A 17,120-nucleotide genomic window follows, 5' to 3' on the forward strand; every position below is an offset into this window, starting at 1 on the left:
CTCTTAGAACCTTTGACCATATCTCATCCTCACTAACTGATCGCTATAGTATTTGTTTCCCATAACAATCTCATTTACTCTATCCATGAAAGAACTTGTCTTGTCATCTTCTTCAATCTTCAAAGTTTCATTCCTTACCCAGAAACCTTCAATTTCTACAATTTTGTAGCCTGGTTGCCTTCGTAAAGAGTTTCAAGATTTGTCCAGATCAGCTTTGCATTCTCCAACTCTATTACATTCAATAGATTTTCATCAAATAGGGTGCTTAACAATTCTTCGTTTGCTTTGACATCTTTTCTAGCCTTCTTTTGTTGATCAGTAGGTGTCGGTGTTACATTACATAGTATCACTAGACCAATATTATGATTTACATTACATAGCATGGATATAAATCAAGTAACCAAACAATTCCATCCACCAGAAATTCTGCTAAAACTATAATCCAACACGCTTCACCAACTAGTAGAAACCCTTAGTGAAGTAACACAAAAAGTCTAATCAGATCCAAGTAGGACCACCATAACATCACGCTAGCCAATGCAAAGTCACCAAATACTCAAAATATGATCAAGAAGCACCTTCAGAATGATAGAAACTAATTCCATAAGCCAGAACAAAATCGACTGACCAAAACACCAAATATCACTTACCGGTAAAGCTAACCAGTACCGAGAAATACCAACCGAGAACATAAGTGATAGTAACTAGAGCACTAAAACATGAACCAATAATGAAAACAAATAACCATCCAGAGTAAGCATTCAAAATAGATTACAAAGATCTGATCATATTGGATCAAAATCATAGCCAAAACCAAGATGATCACCAAGACTAACTGAGATAGCCTCCAACCGGGATATAGTGTTGATATCAATGACAAAACTTAACCAAATCCAACATATTTGCAACATATACATCACCATCCTCTATTTTCTTCTCTTGGACTATGCTTTCCCTTACCTTTCCAATAGCTTGGGATATATATTTCTAGTTATCTTCTACCTAATACCTAACTTACCCAGGTTCTTGATGGTCTTGTCCATAATGTCAATACGCTCTTCACACTTCTTATCAAAATACCACCCTCCCCATCACTAATTTCACCTTATTCTATAGCCTTCAAAGGTCATATTATATCCATATCTAGAGAATAGGACGACCTCTATTTTGGAGGTCAATTTCATGCTACTTCTAGAATTGAGGATTAATTGTGTACGCGATAATGATATGTATCCCCTCAACTATAGTATTAATTCGAATATTGTTCTTTTCCTCTATCATGGCTAAATAAATCTTAGGCAGACTATTTTGTGAAGGCTCCCTAGAAATATCCTCTTTTCCTTTTATACAATCTCCTCCAAGAGCTTTCTTTTGGGTGATGACTTGATTTTTACTTTTCTAAGGATTCATATCATGATTTCTATATCTCTTTGTAGCAAAAGGATTAGTAATTAAGCTCACCAATATTGGGTGCCAATCGTTTCCATGTTAACCTTTTGTTTCCATCGCCCATTTCGTGTAATAATTTCACACCTCTCAAAAAACATCTTTCAAATAAATCTCCATAGAGAGTTTAATGTAGGATTTGAGCTTGCCTTTACAAAAATATTCATCAACCCTAACAAAGGACTCAAATTCATTTCAAAATATCTGGAGCAAATGCTCATTCCAATATTTAGAAGGAAGAATGTAAAGCCTAATACAAATTGGAGCCTTTCCTATCTCATGGCTAAGTGGATCAAAATTTGGCTCTCAATATTTGAGATATTGAGGAGCCCCGTCCTAACCATTTATGAAAAAAATCATACTCTCTATGTGAGCTATATTCAAATTCACACCTATTGCAAGAATCACAATATTTTTTCACTTAGGATGTTTCTTAATCCTTTATCCCCCCTACTAGTTGTATCATCACGTCTCCTTCCATAGTAAATCTCCTCTTGTCTAAAATTTCTAAGGACCCTAGATTGTCCATGTCCCTATATATATCTACCCTACAATCATATTAGGCTGAAACATGTCTCCTTCTTAGTTGGATAAAATAAGAGCTCATGTTGCAAAGGAAGGGACATATGAACCACCATTCCTTTAGTCTCCTTGATATTTGACTTGAAAACAATCCAAATTTTGCCCTCTACTCCCAAACATCCAATTTCAATTATATGGCATATCGCCACTGATTATGCCCTCTAATAAATATTAAAATTGAATGATATAAAATATTATATCAATATGATATATAGACATATAAACACCCTTGACATTAATTTATTTTTTTTATTTTTTATTTGACAATATAAATCTTAACACTACTAATGCAATAAATTTTGAATGCTTAGGTGGATAAGAATACTTATAATAGTACGAGATAGGTAATATTGTGTGTGGATAAAAATTAGTAGAAATAATTTTGAGGATCATATATATGTCAACAATTCAATTTTCTCTGGGTGAAAGGGGTGTTTCAGGAGTGTTGTAAGGAGATTGGTAGATGTCGGGTTTTCCTGTTCTGGCACATGTAGGTCTCCCCTCCAATGCAAGTTATCTGTGTTTAGGTTGTCTTGGGCAGCGAGGGTATAGACTTCAATATGGCATATATGATGTCTTCTAATGATATTTAAAGTCTGCTAGGCTATGTGTATTCATGCTCAGGTTATTGGCTTTTTGAATTCTGATATTCTTGATACATTGCATCGGATAGTGATTGATATAAGCCCTGTGTTAAATAGGGGTCTGATAGCACTGGTTTTTGTTTCGTTGATTGTGGTACAGCAGTGGATTTTATAGTGTATCATAGTATTGGATTTATCTTGTTTTTTAGATTCCCCTTATTTATCGGGTGGGGGTCATTCGAGTTATTACAATCTACTGAGCAATGGATGGTATGTTTTTTATTTTTGTAGTGGTTTGTGGATGGAAGTAGAGGTCAGTCCAGGCTTAATCATTGATTCAGATTTGTAGTAGGTTCTATTGGATTAGACTCTGTACAGGTCCTTTGCTCTTTTGTTGTTTTACTCCTATCTCCAAGCATATATATTTCTGTGTGCATTTTTACATATTCATGATCCTGGCAGACTCTATGATAATCTCGCACATTGACATTTAAATGTACATACATATATATATATGATTTTATTTATGTTTTGGAGTATCAGATGTCTGCTGTGTTAAAAGTAATTAAGGAACTGTTAGAAATTGATCCTTTCCATTTGTGTAGGCAGAATTGTAGCCTGGATAATCTCTTAATTTGAAACCTAAAAGGTTAAGATGGTTTCAAGCTAAGGGATATCCAGGCTACAATCCTCTTATATAAAATTAGAAAAGATGTTATTATTCATTGAATGTTTGTTACAAATTATCATGTTTACTATGCTACTAACAGTCTGGCAAAGTAAGTTGCAATAAGGTTTTGCAGATTCGGGATACAGCACAAAAGTTAAAGCTCGAAGTATTAGGGGATTCGCCATATTTGTGAAGATGGATCCAACCAGAAAGTGTTGCAATATTTTGTTGGAAGTGGAAAACACTCTGAGAGGGGGGGGTGAATCAGAGTGTGACAAATTTTAATGAGTTATACTTTTATGGACCTTGATAATTTTAATTCACTGTGTGCACAGATGGCTGAGACTTAACACATTGTTGAAACACATTAATGCAGTATGAAATATACCATTGAACCAACTAAAACATTTGATTCAGACCTTGTTTTAAAACAATGGTATTAAAATATTACACAAACTTGAAACACTAAAACAGTACTTTCAATATTGCATTACATAAATCCAACTAAACAGAGTATGAGATAAAGAGGACTAAAAATATGATGTATCAGAGCATACACTAGTAAAACAGAATGAAACACGACAATGCACATAACACAATATTTTTCATGAGTGGAAAACCCTCTTGGGGTAGAAAAACCACTCGGAAGATCCCTTATATTGATTCAAAAAGAGCACCAACTCAGTTCACATGTTTTAGAAACCACAAGGCCTCAAGGAGCACCAACCCCTCTTCTTATCAATGAATATTTCAACTCGAGCTTACAACCACTGGTGTTTTTATGCATGCATTTTATTCTTGCAGTCACAAAACCATCAGGGATTGAAGCGAGAATATTTTACCAGTCTGTACATATGAATAATTTTGCAAAAATATTCTTCAAGGATAAAATTAACACTATCCAATCTCTGACAAAAAATCTAGTTTCAAATCATTAAAGCCTCATATGCTCTGAACAATATGGTTTCGAAAAACCTTGAACAATATGGTTTCACATCAACAAAGTTTCATATACTCTGTAACAAAAACAGAGTATTGATTCTTAAGAAACCCCTCGGCTGTGACTGGTAATCTACTGCACTGTTTAAAATGTTATTACTTTCTTCACACTTGTCTCACTGTATCTCACTGTTTTTCACACATCATCTGTTCTGAGAATCAAACGTTTTATATATGCCAAAAACAACAGACAAGTCTTCATAAGAAACTCACGAAGTAGTTTGCAAAACCCATGTTAGGGTTGAGAGAAAGAAACTATTTTACGGTACATAGTTACAGCAACTGTTTTCCTTTCATTTTAAATAAACAACTCTTCTTCAACTAACAGAAGATAAACAACAATAACTCTTTCATTCTTTTTCATTTCCAAAATAAAACCGGAATGAACAAAACATTTACCATAACTGATTCAAAAAATCACCAGAGAGTAACAAGTTTTCTCCATTTCGTCCATTAATTTGCTCTTGTAAAAAATAAAGTTATAGAGAATACCTGTCATTGAAGACCATTAAAAAAACTGTAGAAAAGTGACGGCCGAATCCACATAATCTTCATTTTATGCCAACGAACAGAGTAAAAAATACTATCAATCGAAAGCTTGCACTGGACTGGTAAACATATCAAAAACCCATATGCAGATTTCAAGGAAACGTTCCACATTTTCCGCATAATATACAGTGATAGCTAGGGTTTGAAGAATGAAGAGATGAAATGCGAACAATCAAACTGCTTTTCCAAGCTTAACCAAGACTGAGCATCCGTAACAAATGAAAAAGAAACTTATTTGAAGTCCACATTACGTTGCCCACCACGTGGATCATTATTTCCAAGACATAAGTGCTTAGTCAAATAACATGTGCATTTATCCTTTACTGCCACGCAACCATCCATATTGCCCGATGGGAGTCAAAAACTTAACCATGATTAGGAATTAGCCACTACGTATACTTTTTGGCATCAAGGTCAAATCAGGGTCAACAAACTCCCCCTTTGTCCTTGATGACAAAAACCATACCAACAATGATCTAAACAGAATAGGCAATCTGGAAAACTGTAATCATTAAAAAGATCAAGTGTCAAAGAAAAAATGACACAATATACTGCCCATAAGACCTGTTAGATATCAAAATCTGTGATGCAATGATAACCTGTATAGCACCAAGCCCAAAAACTGTGCTGAGCAAACAATTGTCCAAAATCTGAGCTGAATACAAAAACTGTAACATGATCAAAACCTGTATAGCCTTTAATCCCAAAACTGTAACATGAATACAAAACTGTAACATCAAAACCTGTGTAGCCTGAATCCCAAATGATCAAAACCTGTATAGCCTTTAATCCCAAAACTGTAACATGAATACAAAACTGTAACATCAAAACCTATGTAGCCAGATGACAATTTTCTCCCCCTTTTTTGTCTCAAGGACAAAGAATATAGAGTACCAGATAACAACACATTGCTGCGCAGAAGAGAGCTATGCTCCCCCTTAATATGTGCAGGGACTAAGAATGGAAGACTGAGAGAAGACTCCCAACCGATCGCGAAGCCTCTCAAATGTGTCTTTAGATAAAGCTTTTGTAAATATATCAGCAACTTGAGCTTTTGAAGGAACAAACACTAATTGAAACTCATTAGCCAACACCTAATCTCGTAAAAAATGGAGTTTAATGGCAACATGTTTAGTACGAGAGTGCATAATAGGATTTTTTGAAAGATCAATTGCACTAGTATTGTCACAATAGATTGAAATGGGCTTAATAGTAGAAATGCCCATATCAGTAATTTGATGAGACATCCATATCAGTTGTGTGCAACATGCAGTGGCTGCTATATATTCTGACTCTGCGGTGGACAGAGTGACACAATCTTGCTTTTTACTGTGCCACGCAACAAGACAATCACCAAGAAAGAAGGCAGCTCCACTGGTGCTTTTACGATCATCTAGACAACCGGCCCAATCAGAATCAGTGAAGCCAACAAGAGTGAAGTCATTAGTACGGGGATACCAAAGACCATAATCTAGTGTGCCTTGAACATATCTAAAGATTCGTTTTACAGCATTCAAATGAGATTGTTGAGGTGCAGATTGAAAGCGAGAGACTAGACAAACTGCAAACATTAAATCTGGTCGAGATGCAGTTAAATATAATAGACTTCCTATCATTAACCTGTACTCAGATTGATTTACTGCAGGTGAGTCATCAGATTTGGTCAATTTACAGACTGTTTCCATTGGAGTGCTGACTGGTTTACACTCTGCCATATTAAATTTTCTAATCATCTCTTTGGCATATTTAGTTTGTGACAAGAAGATACCTTGCTGAAGTTGTAACACTTGAAGACCAAGAAAGAAATTCAGTTCCCCAAACATAGACATTTCAAACTCAGATTCCATAATTTTAGAGAACTTTTTGGATAAAGAGTCATTATTACAGCCAAAAATGATATCATCTACATATATCACAACCACTAGGACATCATTACCTTCGAGTTTAACATATAAGTTGCTATCTATAGCACCTCTAGTGAATCCATTTGCTTTAAGATGATTATCCAGTCTAGAGTACCAAGCTCTTGGAGCCTGTTTAAGGCCATAGAGTGCTTTCTTTAATCTGTATACATAATCAGATTTGTCTGCAACTTCAAAACCTTCCGGCTATTCCATATAAACTTCTTCATCAAGATAACCATTCAGAAAGGCAGTTTTGACATCCATCTGATAAACTTTAAATTTTTTATAGCAAGAGTATGCAAGAAAAATTCTGATGGATTCTAATCTAGCTACTGGTGCAAATGTTTCTCCAAAATCTATTCCTTCCTGCTGAGCATAACCTTTACACACAAAACGAGCTTTATTTCTAACAACCTTCCCAGATTCATCAAGCTTATTTCTAAATATCCATTTGCCTCCTATCACATTCTTATCATCTGGCCTAGGTACTAATTCCCAAGTTTGGTTTTTCTCTATTTGATTGATTTCATCTTTCATTGCATTTAACCAACATTCATCAGATAAAGCATCAGAAACATTTTTGGGTTCAAAATCAGTTACCAAACAAAAATGTTCAGCCAGTTGAGCTTGTTCAGTTGTTTTTGCCCTTCTCCTAGTCAAAATACCTGCATCTATATTGCCAATAACTTGACTTTGAGGATGTCTCTTTGTTATAATTTTTGAGGGTGTATAATGAAGAGTACCTGTCTCTGCATTTGAATTCTCTGTATTTTCTTCATCAGAACTTGATGAATTATTTTTCTTTTCTGTTTCTGCAGGTTTAGGAACTTGATCAACCTTTGTTAAAGTAATTTCCTCTTCCTCAATATCCTGCAAATCATTACTTAACAAAAATTGTTCATCAAACCTTACATTTATTGTTTCAACAATTTTATTCAGTCTATTATTGAAACATCTATAGGCTTTGCTATGAGTAGAGTATCCAAGAAAGATACCCTCATCAGTTTTAGCCTCAAAATTTCCTAGATTTTCTTCATCTCTTTTTAGATAACATTTGGCACCAAAAATCTTGAAATATTTGATAGAAGCAGCTTTTCCATACCAAAGTTCATAAGGAGTAAAGGTAGATTTTACCCTAATTTGTACACGATTCAAAATGTAAACAGCTGTGTGTACAGCTTCTTTCCAATACCTATCTGGTAGATTTGCTTCATTAAGCATTGTGCGAGCCATTTCTTTGATTGTTCTATTTTTTCTCTCAACTACTCCATTCTGTTGAGGTGTACGAGTAGCAGCATATTGTCTCTTAATACCATGTCTTTCACAGTAACCAATGAATTCTTGTGAAGTGAATTCACCACCCTTGTCTGATCTCAAGCATTTCAATTTTAGATCAGATTCTCGTTCAACCATTTTTCTGAAAATCTTAAACCTATCAAATGCTTCGGATTTGTGTTTAAGGAAAGTGACCCATACCATTCTGGTATAGTCATCAACAAAAAGCATAAAATATTTTTCACCATTTATAGACTGTGTCCTTGTAGGACCACATAAGTCTGTGTGAACAAGCTGTAATGGTCTAGTAGAAGAATGTTCTTTAGGTTTGAAAGACACTTTTGTTTGCTTTCCTTTCAAACATGCTTTACAAACTGAATTGAATGGTTTATTCAAAATAGGCAAACCTCTAACATTCTGATTTTTACTGATTCTAACCAGATTGTCAAAATTTATATGTCCTAGGCGTTTATGCCATAACCAATTTTCTTCTATTTGACCCATAAGACAAATGCCTTCATTATTCTCATAGTCAGTGGAATCAAGCAGACTATAGACATTGCCAATTGTTCTCAAACCAGCAGCAACAGTTTTACCAGATTTATTTTTGATAGTACAGTCTTGAGAACTAAAAGATACACTATAACCACTATCACAAATTTGACTGACACTCAATAAATTGTGCTTTAACCCTTCAACAAAGTACACATCATGAATAGGAGTATCATCATTTAGCAATAATGTACCTTTACCTCGTACATAAGCTCCTGAATTATCCCCAAAGCGTACAAAGCCACCATTAAAGTCTTCAAGATGCAGAAATTTATTTCTATCTCCTGTCATATGGTGTGAACAGCCACTGTCCAACACCCATAAAGATTTCTTATTTGAGAAAAGTGCAGTTTGCACTATCATTGATTGCTCAATACCAGGTACAAACTTAGGTTTCCATATTTTATTAGGACTTGCCTTTGTTTTGCACTGTATAGTAGTATGCCCAAAAGTATTACACTTATTACACTTTAACGTGTTTGGAAAGTCATACCCTTGATTGTAACCAAACATAGGAGATCTTTGTTGCAGAAATCTGCAAGTATTAACCTTATGACCAAACCTATTGCAATAAAAACAGTATCCATGAAAGAAGCCAAACCTAAAAGGTTTTGTTCTGTTATAAGTCTGAAATGTTTTTCTAGTTGCTGACTTAGTGTTCTGTCTTGATGATTCAGCTTTATCAAACCCCAAACCAGCCAAATCTTTATGCAACTTTTGCTTGCTCAAGATATCATTTAGATGTATTGTACTTTCATACTGTTCAATTTGTTTTTGAAATTTTGTGGACTGTTGTTCTAATGTTTCAATTTTCTTTTCTCTTTCTTCAAGAAGGGACTTCAAGTTTGAAGTCACTAAATTTGCATCATTTAACTCAACTTGTAAAATCTGATTTGAATTTTCATATGAGGCTACAAGTTTTTTTAACCTCTTTATTTCTTTTAAGGCACATAGCAATTCTCCTTCAAGATCTATTTCTCCTTGATCTAGATCTTCAAATTCATTTTTTGTTTTGCTAGTTACATCTTCTAATTCTGCCATAAATAGAGTTTCATCACCTTCACAAGGTGAATCATCTGATTCATTTCCAGAGTCTTCTTTAGTAAAAAAACTCTTCTTTTTCTTGAAGGTATTAAATCTCCTTTTAGAATTCCACATTTTCTTTTTGTAGAATTTTTCTGGTTTTTCCTCTTCACTGTTTTGATCACTTAGAGGACATTGAGCAGCAAAGTGTCCAGCTTTGCCACAATTAAAGCACTTAAAAGGTAATTTACCCTTATATTTCTTTTTTAGTTTTCTAACAAGAAGGGCTTCTATAGCATCTGAAAGTTCAGATTCACTATCAAGTTCTTCTTTCTTTTCTACTTTAAAAGCTGTTTCTTTTGAAGAAGAAGGATTATTACCTATCCTCATCTCATAGGCAGTAAGAATGCTTTGAAGGTTATCAAGTGTCATGGTAGAAAAACTTTTCTTTTCTTCTAAGGTTGAAACCTTAGTTTCAAACTTGGGTAACAAGGTTCTAATCACTTTATTGACAACTTCCTTTTCTTCAACCTCTTCACCAAGACCCTTTCTCGAATTTACAATTTCATCAACTCTAAGAAAATAGCTTGCTACTGTTTCATCTTCTTTCATTCTTAAAGATTCAAACTGATTTTTGAGTGTAAGGATTTTAGACTCCTTAACCTTAGCATCCCCTTGATAAATGGTTTCAAGTTTTTTCCAAATTTCATAAGCAGAAGAACAGTGCATGACTTTAACAAAAACATCTTTAGTGAGACCACATAAGAGAGCATGCTTAGCTCTGGCATTTAACTCATACTTGGTTTTATCATCAGGATCAGTAGGAATAATGGAAGGAACTGTGTATTTTGTAATCACAATATTCCACACATTAAGATCAACTGAAATGAGATAAGTTTCCATTCTAATCTTCCAGAACACGTAATCAGTTCCATCAAAAAGAGGAGCTCTTGAAAGTGAAGCACCTTCCTGAGTTTGAGCCATAAAAAAAACTTCCAAATGACCAGGAACAATCCCTAGGACAGACCTATATGAGGGACCCTAGGCTCTGATACCACTTGTTGGAAGTGGAAAACACTCTGAGAGGGGGGGGTGAATCAGAGTGTGACAAATTTTAATGAGTTATACTTTTATGGACCTTGATAATTTTAATTCACTGTGTGCACAGATGGCTGAGACTTAACACATTGTTGAAACACATTAATGCAGTATGAAATATACCATTGAACCAACTAAAACATTTGATTCAGACCTTGTTTTAAAACAATGGTATTAAAATATTACACAAACTTGAAACACTAAAACAGTACTTTCAATATTGCATTACATAAATCCAACTAAACAGAGTATGAGATAAAGAGGACTAAAAATATGATGTATCAGAGCATACACTAGTAAAACAGAATGAAACACGACAATGCACATAACACAATATTTTTCATGAGTGGAAAACCCTCTTGGGGTAGAAAAACCACTCGGAAGATCCCTTATATTGATTCAAAAAGAGCACCAACTCAGTTCACATGTTTTAGAAACCACAAGGCCTCAAGGAGCACCAACCCCTCTTCTTATCAATGAATATTTCAACTCGAGCTTACAACCACTGGTGTTTTTATGCATGCATTTTATTCTTGCAGTCACAAAACCATCAGGGATTGAAGCGAGAATATTTTACCAGTCTGTACATATGAATAATTTTGCAACAATATTCTTCAAGGATAAAATTAACACTATCCAATCTCTAACAAAAAATCTAGTTTCAAATCATTAAAGCCTCATATGCTCTGAACAATATGGTTTCGAAAAACCCTGAACAATATGGTTTCACATCAACAAAGTTTCATATACTCTGTAACAAAAACAGAGTATTGATTCTTAAGAAACCCCTCGGCTGTGACTGGTAATCTACTACACTGTTTAAAATGTTATTACTTTCTTCACACTTTCTCACTGTATCTCACTGTTTTTCACACATCATCTGTTCTGAGAATCAAACGTTTTATATATGCCAAAAACAACAGACAAGTCTTCATAAGAAACTCACGAAGTAGTTTGCAAAACCCACGTTAGGGTTGAGAGAAAGAAACTGTTTTACGGTACACAGTTACAGCAACTGTTTTCCTTTCATTTTAAATAAACAACTCTTCTTCAACTAACAGAAGATAAACAACAATAACTCTTTCATTCTTTTTCATTTCCAAAATAAAACCGGAATGAACAAAACATTTACCATAACTGATTCGAAAAATCACCAGAGAGTAACAAGTTTTCTCCATTTCATCCATTAATTTGCTCTTGTAAAAAATAAAGTTATAGAGAATACCTGTCATTGAAGACCATTAAAAAAACTGTAGAAAAGTGACGGCCGAATCCACATAATCTTCATTTTATGCCAACGAACAGAGTAAAAAATACTATCAATCGAAAGCTTGCACTGGACTGGTAAACATATCAAAAACCCATATGCAGATTTCAAGGAAACGTTCCACATTTTCCGCATAATATACAGTGATAGCTAGGGTTTGAAGAATGAAGAGATGAAATGCGAACAATCAAACTGCTTTTCCAAGCTTAACCAAGACTGAGCATCCGTAACAAATGAAAAAGAAACTTATTTGAAGTCCACATTACGTTGCCCACCACGTGGATCATTATTTCCAAGACATAAGTGCTTAGTCAAATAACATGTGCATTTATCCTTTACTGCCACGCAACCATCCATATTGCCCGATGGGAGTCAAAAACTTAACCATGATTAGGAATTAGCCACTACGTATACTTTTTGGCATCAAGGTCAAATCAGGGTCAACATATTTTATGTACAAAAAGAAACTAAAATGTCTTAATAAGACAGCCACCATCCTCAGATGAGGAATTGTAAAAATTTACAGTTGTTTTTGTTATCTGATCCCATATGGGATCTGGGCTAGACCGGAGGTTTTCTTATCTCCATTCTTTCCTACCGGTGCCCACACTCAATGGAGATGTAATAATTTTATAAAAGAAATAAAATTTGGCTTCGGCCTTTTATCGATCAAAAAAAAACAATTCAATTTTCTCAATTACAAATTTATATAAAAATAACACAAACACAAATACATGAAATTTGGTCAAACAAATTATTTAAAATAAATATAGTAATATTAATTAATTATTATTTAATTATATGAAAATAGTCATCTTCCTTATTTAACTATTTTTATCACTTTTTTAGCATACAAAACTAAAAAATTATTTATTTCCTTTTAGAATAAAATAAATTCAAGTCCAATATCACATTTAAAGGTTAATTTAATTTAATTTATTTTGATAATTTCTTTGTCATTATTCTCTTAAATAAAATAAAAAAATTAAAATAGTATTTCTCTTAGCTATTTTAAATAATCATTGGTTGATTTATTTGCAAAAACAATAAGTTTTGTTAGAAAATTATAAATGCAATGAGAATTTTTCTTTTTTTTAATTATTTTTCTTACCTACCCTAAAAGATCATTTCTTTTTCTTAAAGAATAAATTTAATCTAAAATTCTAAAATCTCTTTTGGAAAACTAAATTTTCCCATTCTCCCCTTTAAAAAAAAATGAAAATAAAATAGTTTTTCCTTGCCTAACCAACAACTATCTCATCACTTATTTGCCCTAGGGCATAAGTTTGGTGGAAAATTATAGACACAAATCCTTGGAAATCTTAACTACCCTACGTAACTATTGAATCATTAGATACACAACTCTTTGAAAATTGAGACCATTATTTTGCCCTAAAAGTAAAATAATATTTTTCTTACCTATCCATCTTAAATAATTGATCACATTTTATCGACTATTGTATCAGGAGAAAGGAAACTCTTTGAAAATTGAAACTATTGATTTTTCATAAAATAGATTAATGTTTCTATTACCTGCCCTTCTTAACTATTGGACCACATATGTCAAACAATTTATTTTCTTTACCTACCCACTACCTACTTTGAGTAATTTCCATTTAGCCATTCAATTATTTATTTTTCTCCATGTGTACTCTATATAATGGCATTTATTTGCTTGAATAACTGATAAGATGCGGGCTTGTGGATTTCCTCCAATGTGTACTCTATATAATGGCATTCATTTGTTCTGTACATCGGCACATTAACTTGTTTGAATAACCAAGAAGGTGCAAGTTTATGGTTTAGGATTAGAGAGCACTGAAAAAATTTATGTTTCCGAGCAATGGCAATTAATATATTTGAATGGATCTAAGTTGGATCATTAATCAAGTGTAGCAGAGAACACTAACAATAGGGAGAAGAGAAGAAGTAGAAGGGTGTCCACAAGAGGGAGACCAACAAAGGCAGGTATTATGTTTCCTTTATTTCCAATAGTTTTCTTTCCAGAAAAAATTGTATTATAAAATTCATATATACTATTTCATGGTCATGCATATTTAGGATGGAGAAAAGAATGGTGAACTTTAGAAAAATTATGCAATATATATTTTTAGTTGACAACGTTAGAATTATTTTCTTTGTGGTTAAGAATAATTGTTATCAAGATTGTCAATAGAAATAATAAATTTATTCACTTCATTCTATAATGACCCTTCCCTTGTAATTTAGAGTTTTTCATTTTCTGATTGCTTATAAATTTCAAATGACTTCAAATAATAGATCTCTTCTGCAAATTTACTAACACAAAAGGACTTAAAAAAAATTGAATTCAAAGCAAATAAATCATTTGTAAGAAAGAGAAGATATGCAGAGATAGACATAGATATGAAACATCTCATATTGCGCATTTATCGTAGAGTTTTCTCTCTTTCGAAGAGCTACCATCTCTCTATATTGCTGCCACCTAATCAAAACATTAGGACAAACATTAGGTCAAATCTAGGTAAAATCTCTTTATATTGCTACCATCTAATCAAAACATTAGGACAAACACCAAGATGGTAGTGTTTTTAATGGCTGTGAGAGATTGCATTTTAATGGTTTGCTATCATTAATTAATTTATTAAAGGAGGCTTCTATTTACTTTTAATAAATTTTTTTATCAATATTTTAAATATTTGTTTCTTTAATTTTGTTAATTCATAATTTTAATTTTTAATTTAAAATAGATTAAAAATGAATAATATAATAAAAATATGTATTTTATTTATATAATAAATTGCAGCATCATACTTGACTCTTTCTTTATTTTGTTGACCTAATTTCAATAATGAATTTATTTTGGTAATCTTTAAGGATTTGATCCACTTTCATATTCCCTTAGCTCATTAATATTTATATGCACCTCAGACATTAGATTTCATCTATCCAAGATCTTATATAGTATCTTCAACTAGGATCCTCAAAGTAATAGAATTCAGTTTTTTTGAATTTTAGATTATGTTTCTCTTTTGTCTTCTTCAATATTTTTTGTTCATTTTTGGTATAGGTTCTTTCAGCATTGGGAGCATATGGAAGTCAATCAAAGAAAAAATTAGTCTATTTACACTAGTGGAAATAAAAATTGTAGATTAAATCAAATGGAGGACATTACCAATAATCTTCAACACTATGGTTCTTGTTTTTCTACCTACTGATAGTGTTGATGATTAATGGTAATGTCCTCACTTTGTTCTGATGTAGGATTTCTATTTCCGCTCATGTAAATAGATTTGTTCTTCCATTGGCTTTCATATGCTTCCAACACTGAAATAACCTATACAAGAAATGAATACAAATATATGAAAAACTGAATTTCAATACTTCAAGATATTGCATAACACTAAAACAGATGACATGGGATGTTTGGGGTGCATATAAATAATAAACAAGTTAGGGGAATACAAAAGTGGATTAAATTTAAAGAGTACTAAGGTAAGACTAGGGTTGGAATTAGGTCAACAAAATAATAAAGAAGGGGGTAATTGATATGGTGCAATTTGTTATATGAATAAGTATAATCTCTATGTTTTTTTGTAGTTTATCTGAAAGTAAGTAAATCGAATTTCCTGAACATTTTTACTTGTTTGATATGAAAATCAATGCATTATTAAATCATAACTTTGTCCATTCATTAATCAAGAAGAAATGCAAAGAACCTTAGAAATATTCCCTCTCCATCGTGATAGAGGTGGTTTACTATATGGTCACATAGAGTTTATTGTCCGATAAACCACCTCTATGGAATGCATTTGAAATAGTTGTAAAGCTCTCTGTGCTTCTTGTTTTTCTTGATTCTGGACATAAATGGACAAAGTTATGAAATGAAATGCAATGATTTTCATGTCAACCAAGAAAACAAATTCAGTAAATATTGTCATTAATTTTTTGATTTTTTTTCCCCTTTTCTCATTTTATCACAGTGGTGCCCAACATAATTCTTCCATTGACTGTAGAGGAGTGTGCAAAGTGTAGGGATATACTTCAATACAAAAGAGTGCAACTCAATTTTTTTTCCATCGGTTTCTGCTCGAGAAAAAACGCAAGAATGAAAAATCACAAGCTAAAAGCATGTAATTTTCCTACTGATATAGTTTTATACACTGTTACAGAGTTATATATAAATTACTGATAAAATTTTATGCAATACAAATTGAAAAATTTCATATATGTATAATCTCTATATATTTTGTAGTTTATCTGATGATAAATCACTGAGTTACAATTTGAAAAATTAAATAGAATGCATGCTGAGTTAAAATCCATGAATTTAGTAAGACTATTTACTATTTAGCATATAAGGCCATGCATGCTGAGTTAAATCCATGAATTTAGTAACACTGTTTACTGTTTAGCATATAAGGCCAGGCTAGGGTAATCAGCCTGAAAAATGTGGCTCAATCTTTTCTTGTTTAGATTTTTTTCTCAGAATTATCCAGTTTATATAGAAATATATTTTTCAGATTTGAATTGCTTGTACAATCAAAGTAGTAGGAAGACAAGGTTTATGTGAAAGTAAGTAAATCGAATTTCCTGAACATTTTTACTTGTTTGATATGAAAATCATTGCATTATTAAATCATAACTTTGTCCATTCATTAATCAAGAAGAAATGCAAAGAACCCTATAAATATTCCCTCTGCATCATGACAGAGGTGGTTTACTATATGGCCACAGAGAGTCTATTGTATGATAAACCACCTCTATGAAATGGATTTGAAATAGTTGTAAACTTCTCTGGGCTTCTTCTTTTTCTTGATTATGGACATGAATGGACAAAGTTATGATATGAAATGCAATGATTTTCATGTTAAGCAAGAAAAAAAATTCAAAAAATTCCATTACTTACCTAAACATAAACCTTGTCTTTCAGCTGCTTTGATTGTGCAGGGAAACCATAATTAAAAAATATATTGAAATCTAAACAGTAAACTATTGGGCTACATGGTTCCTTTCAAACTGATTAGCCTAGCCTACACCTAGCTTGATTGCTAAACATTAAAAGTCTTCCTAAATTCATGCATTTAACTCTCTATGTATTCTATTTATTTGTCAGATTATACAGATTTTATGTTAACATACAAACTCTAATTCAAAATTGAAAAATAAATTTTTACATAGATTATTTCAAT

General features: G+C 32.7%; 1 protein-coding gene across 1 annotated transcript; it reads right to left on the bottom strand.

Annotated features, from left to right (window-relative positions):
* Nucleotides 1–5,306: 5,306 nt before the first annotated feature.
* LOC131037297 (secreted RxLR effector protein 161-like) lies at nucleotides 5,307–6,545 on the bottom strand. Its single transcript, XM_057969376.1, has 3 exons — nucleotides 6,098–6,545; nucleotides 5,430–5,627; nucleotides 5,307–5,332 (listed from the first exon to the last, which is right to left on the bottom strand). The coding sequence occupies exons 1-3, from the start codon at nucleotides 6,543–6,545 to the stop codon at nucleotides 5,307–5,309; spliced, it is 672 nt and encodes a 223-aa protein (XP_057825359.1).
* Between the last annotated feature and the right edge of the window lie 10,575 nt (nucleotides 6,546–17,120).

Source organism: Cryptomeria japonica, chromosome 3 (assembly GCF_030272615.1).
Source record: "Cryptomeria japonica chromosome 3, Sugi_1.0, whole genome shotgun sequence".
In the NCBI taxonomy this organism is placed as follows: domain Eukaryota; kingdom Viridiplantae; phylum Streptophyta; class Pinopsida; order Cupressales; family Cupressaceae; genus Cryptomeria; species Cryptomeria japonica.

Excerpts from the sequence above, each read along its gene's own strand:
- LOC131037297 (XM_057969376.1), bottom strand. The coding sequence starts at position 6,545 with ATGGCAGAGTGTAAACCAGTCAGCACTCCAATGGAAACAGTCTGTAAA. Across the intron at positions 5,628-6,097 it reads ATATATAGCAGCCACTGCAT|TTTTGGGATTAAAGGCTATA; the intron begins GTTGCACACAAC and ends TTCATGTTACAG. Across the intron at positions 5,333-5,429 it reads TTGGGCTTGGTGCTATACAG|TTTTCCAGATTGCCTATTCT; the intron begins GTTATCATTGCA and ends TAATGATTACAG.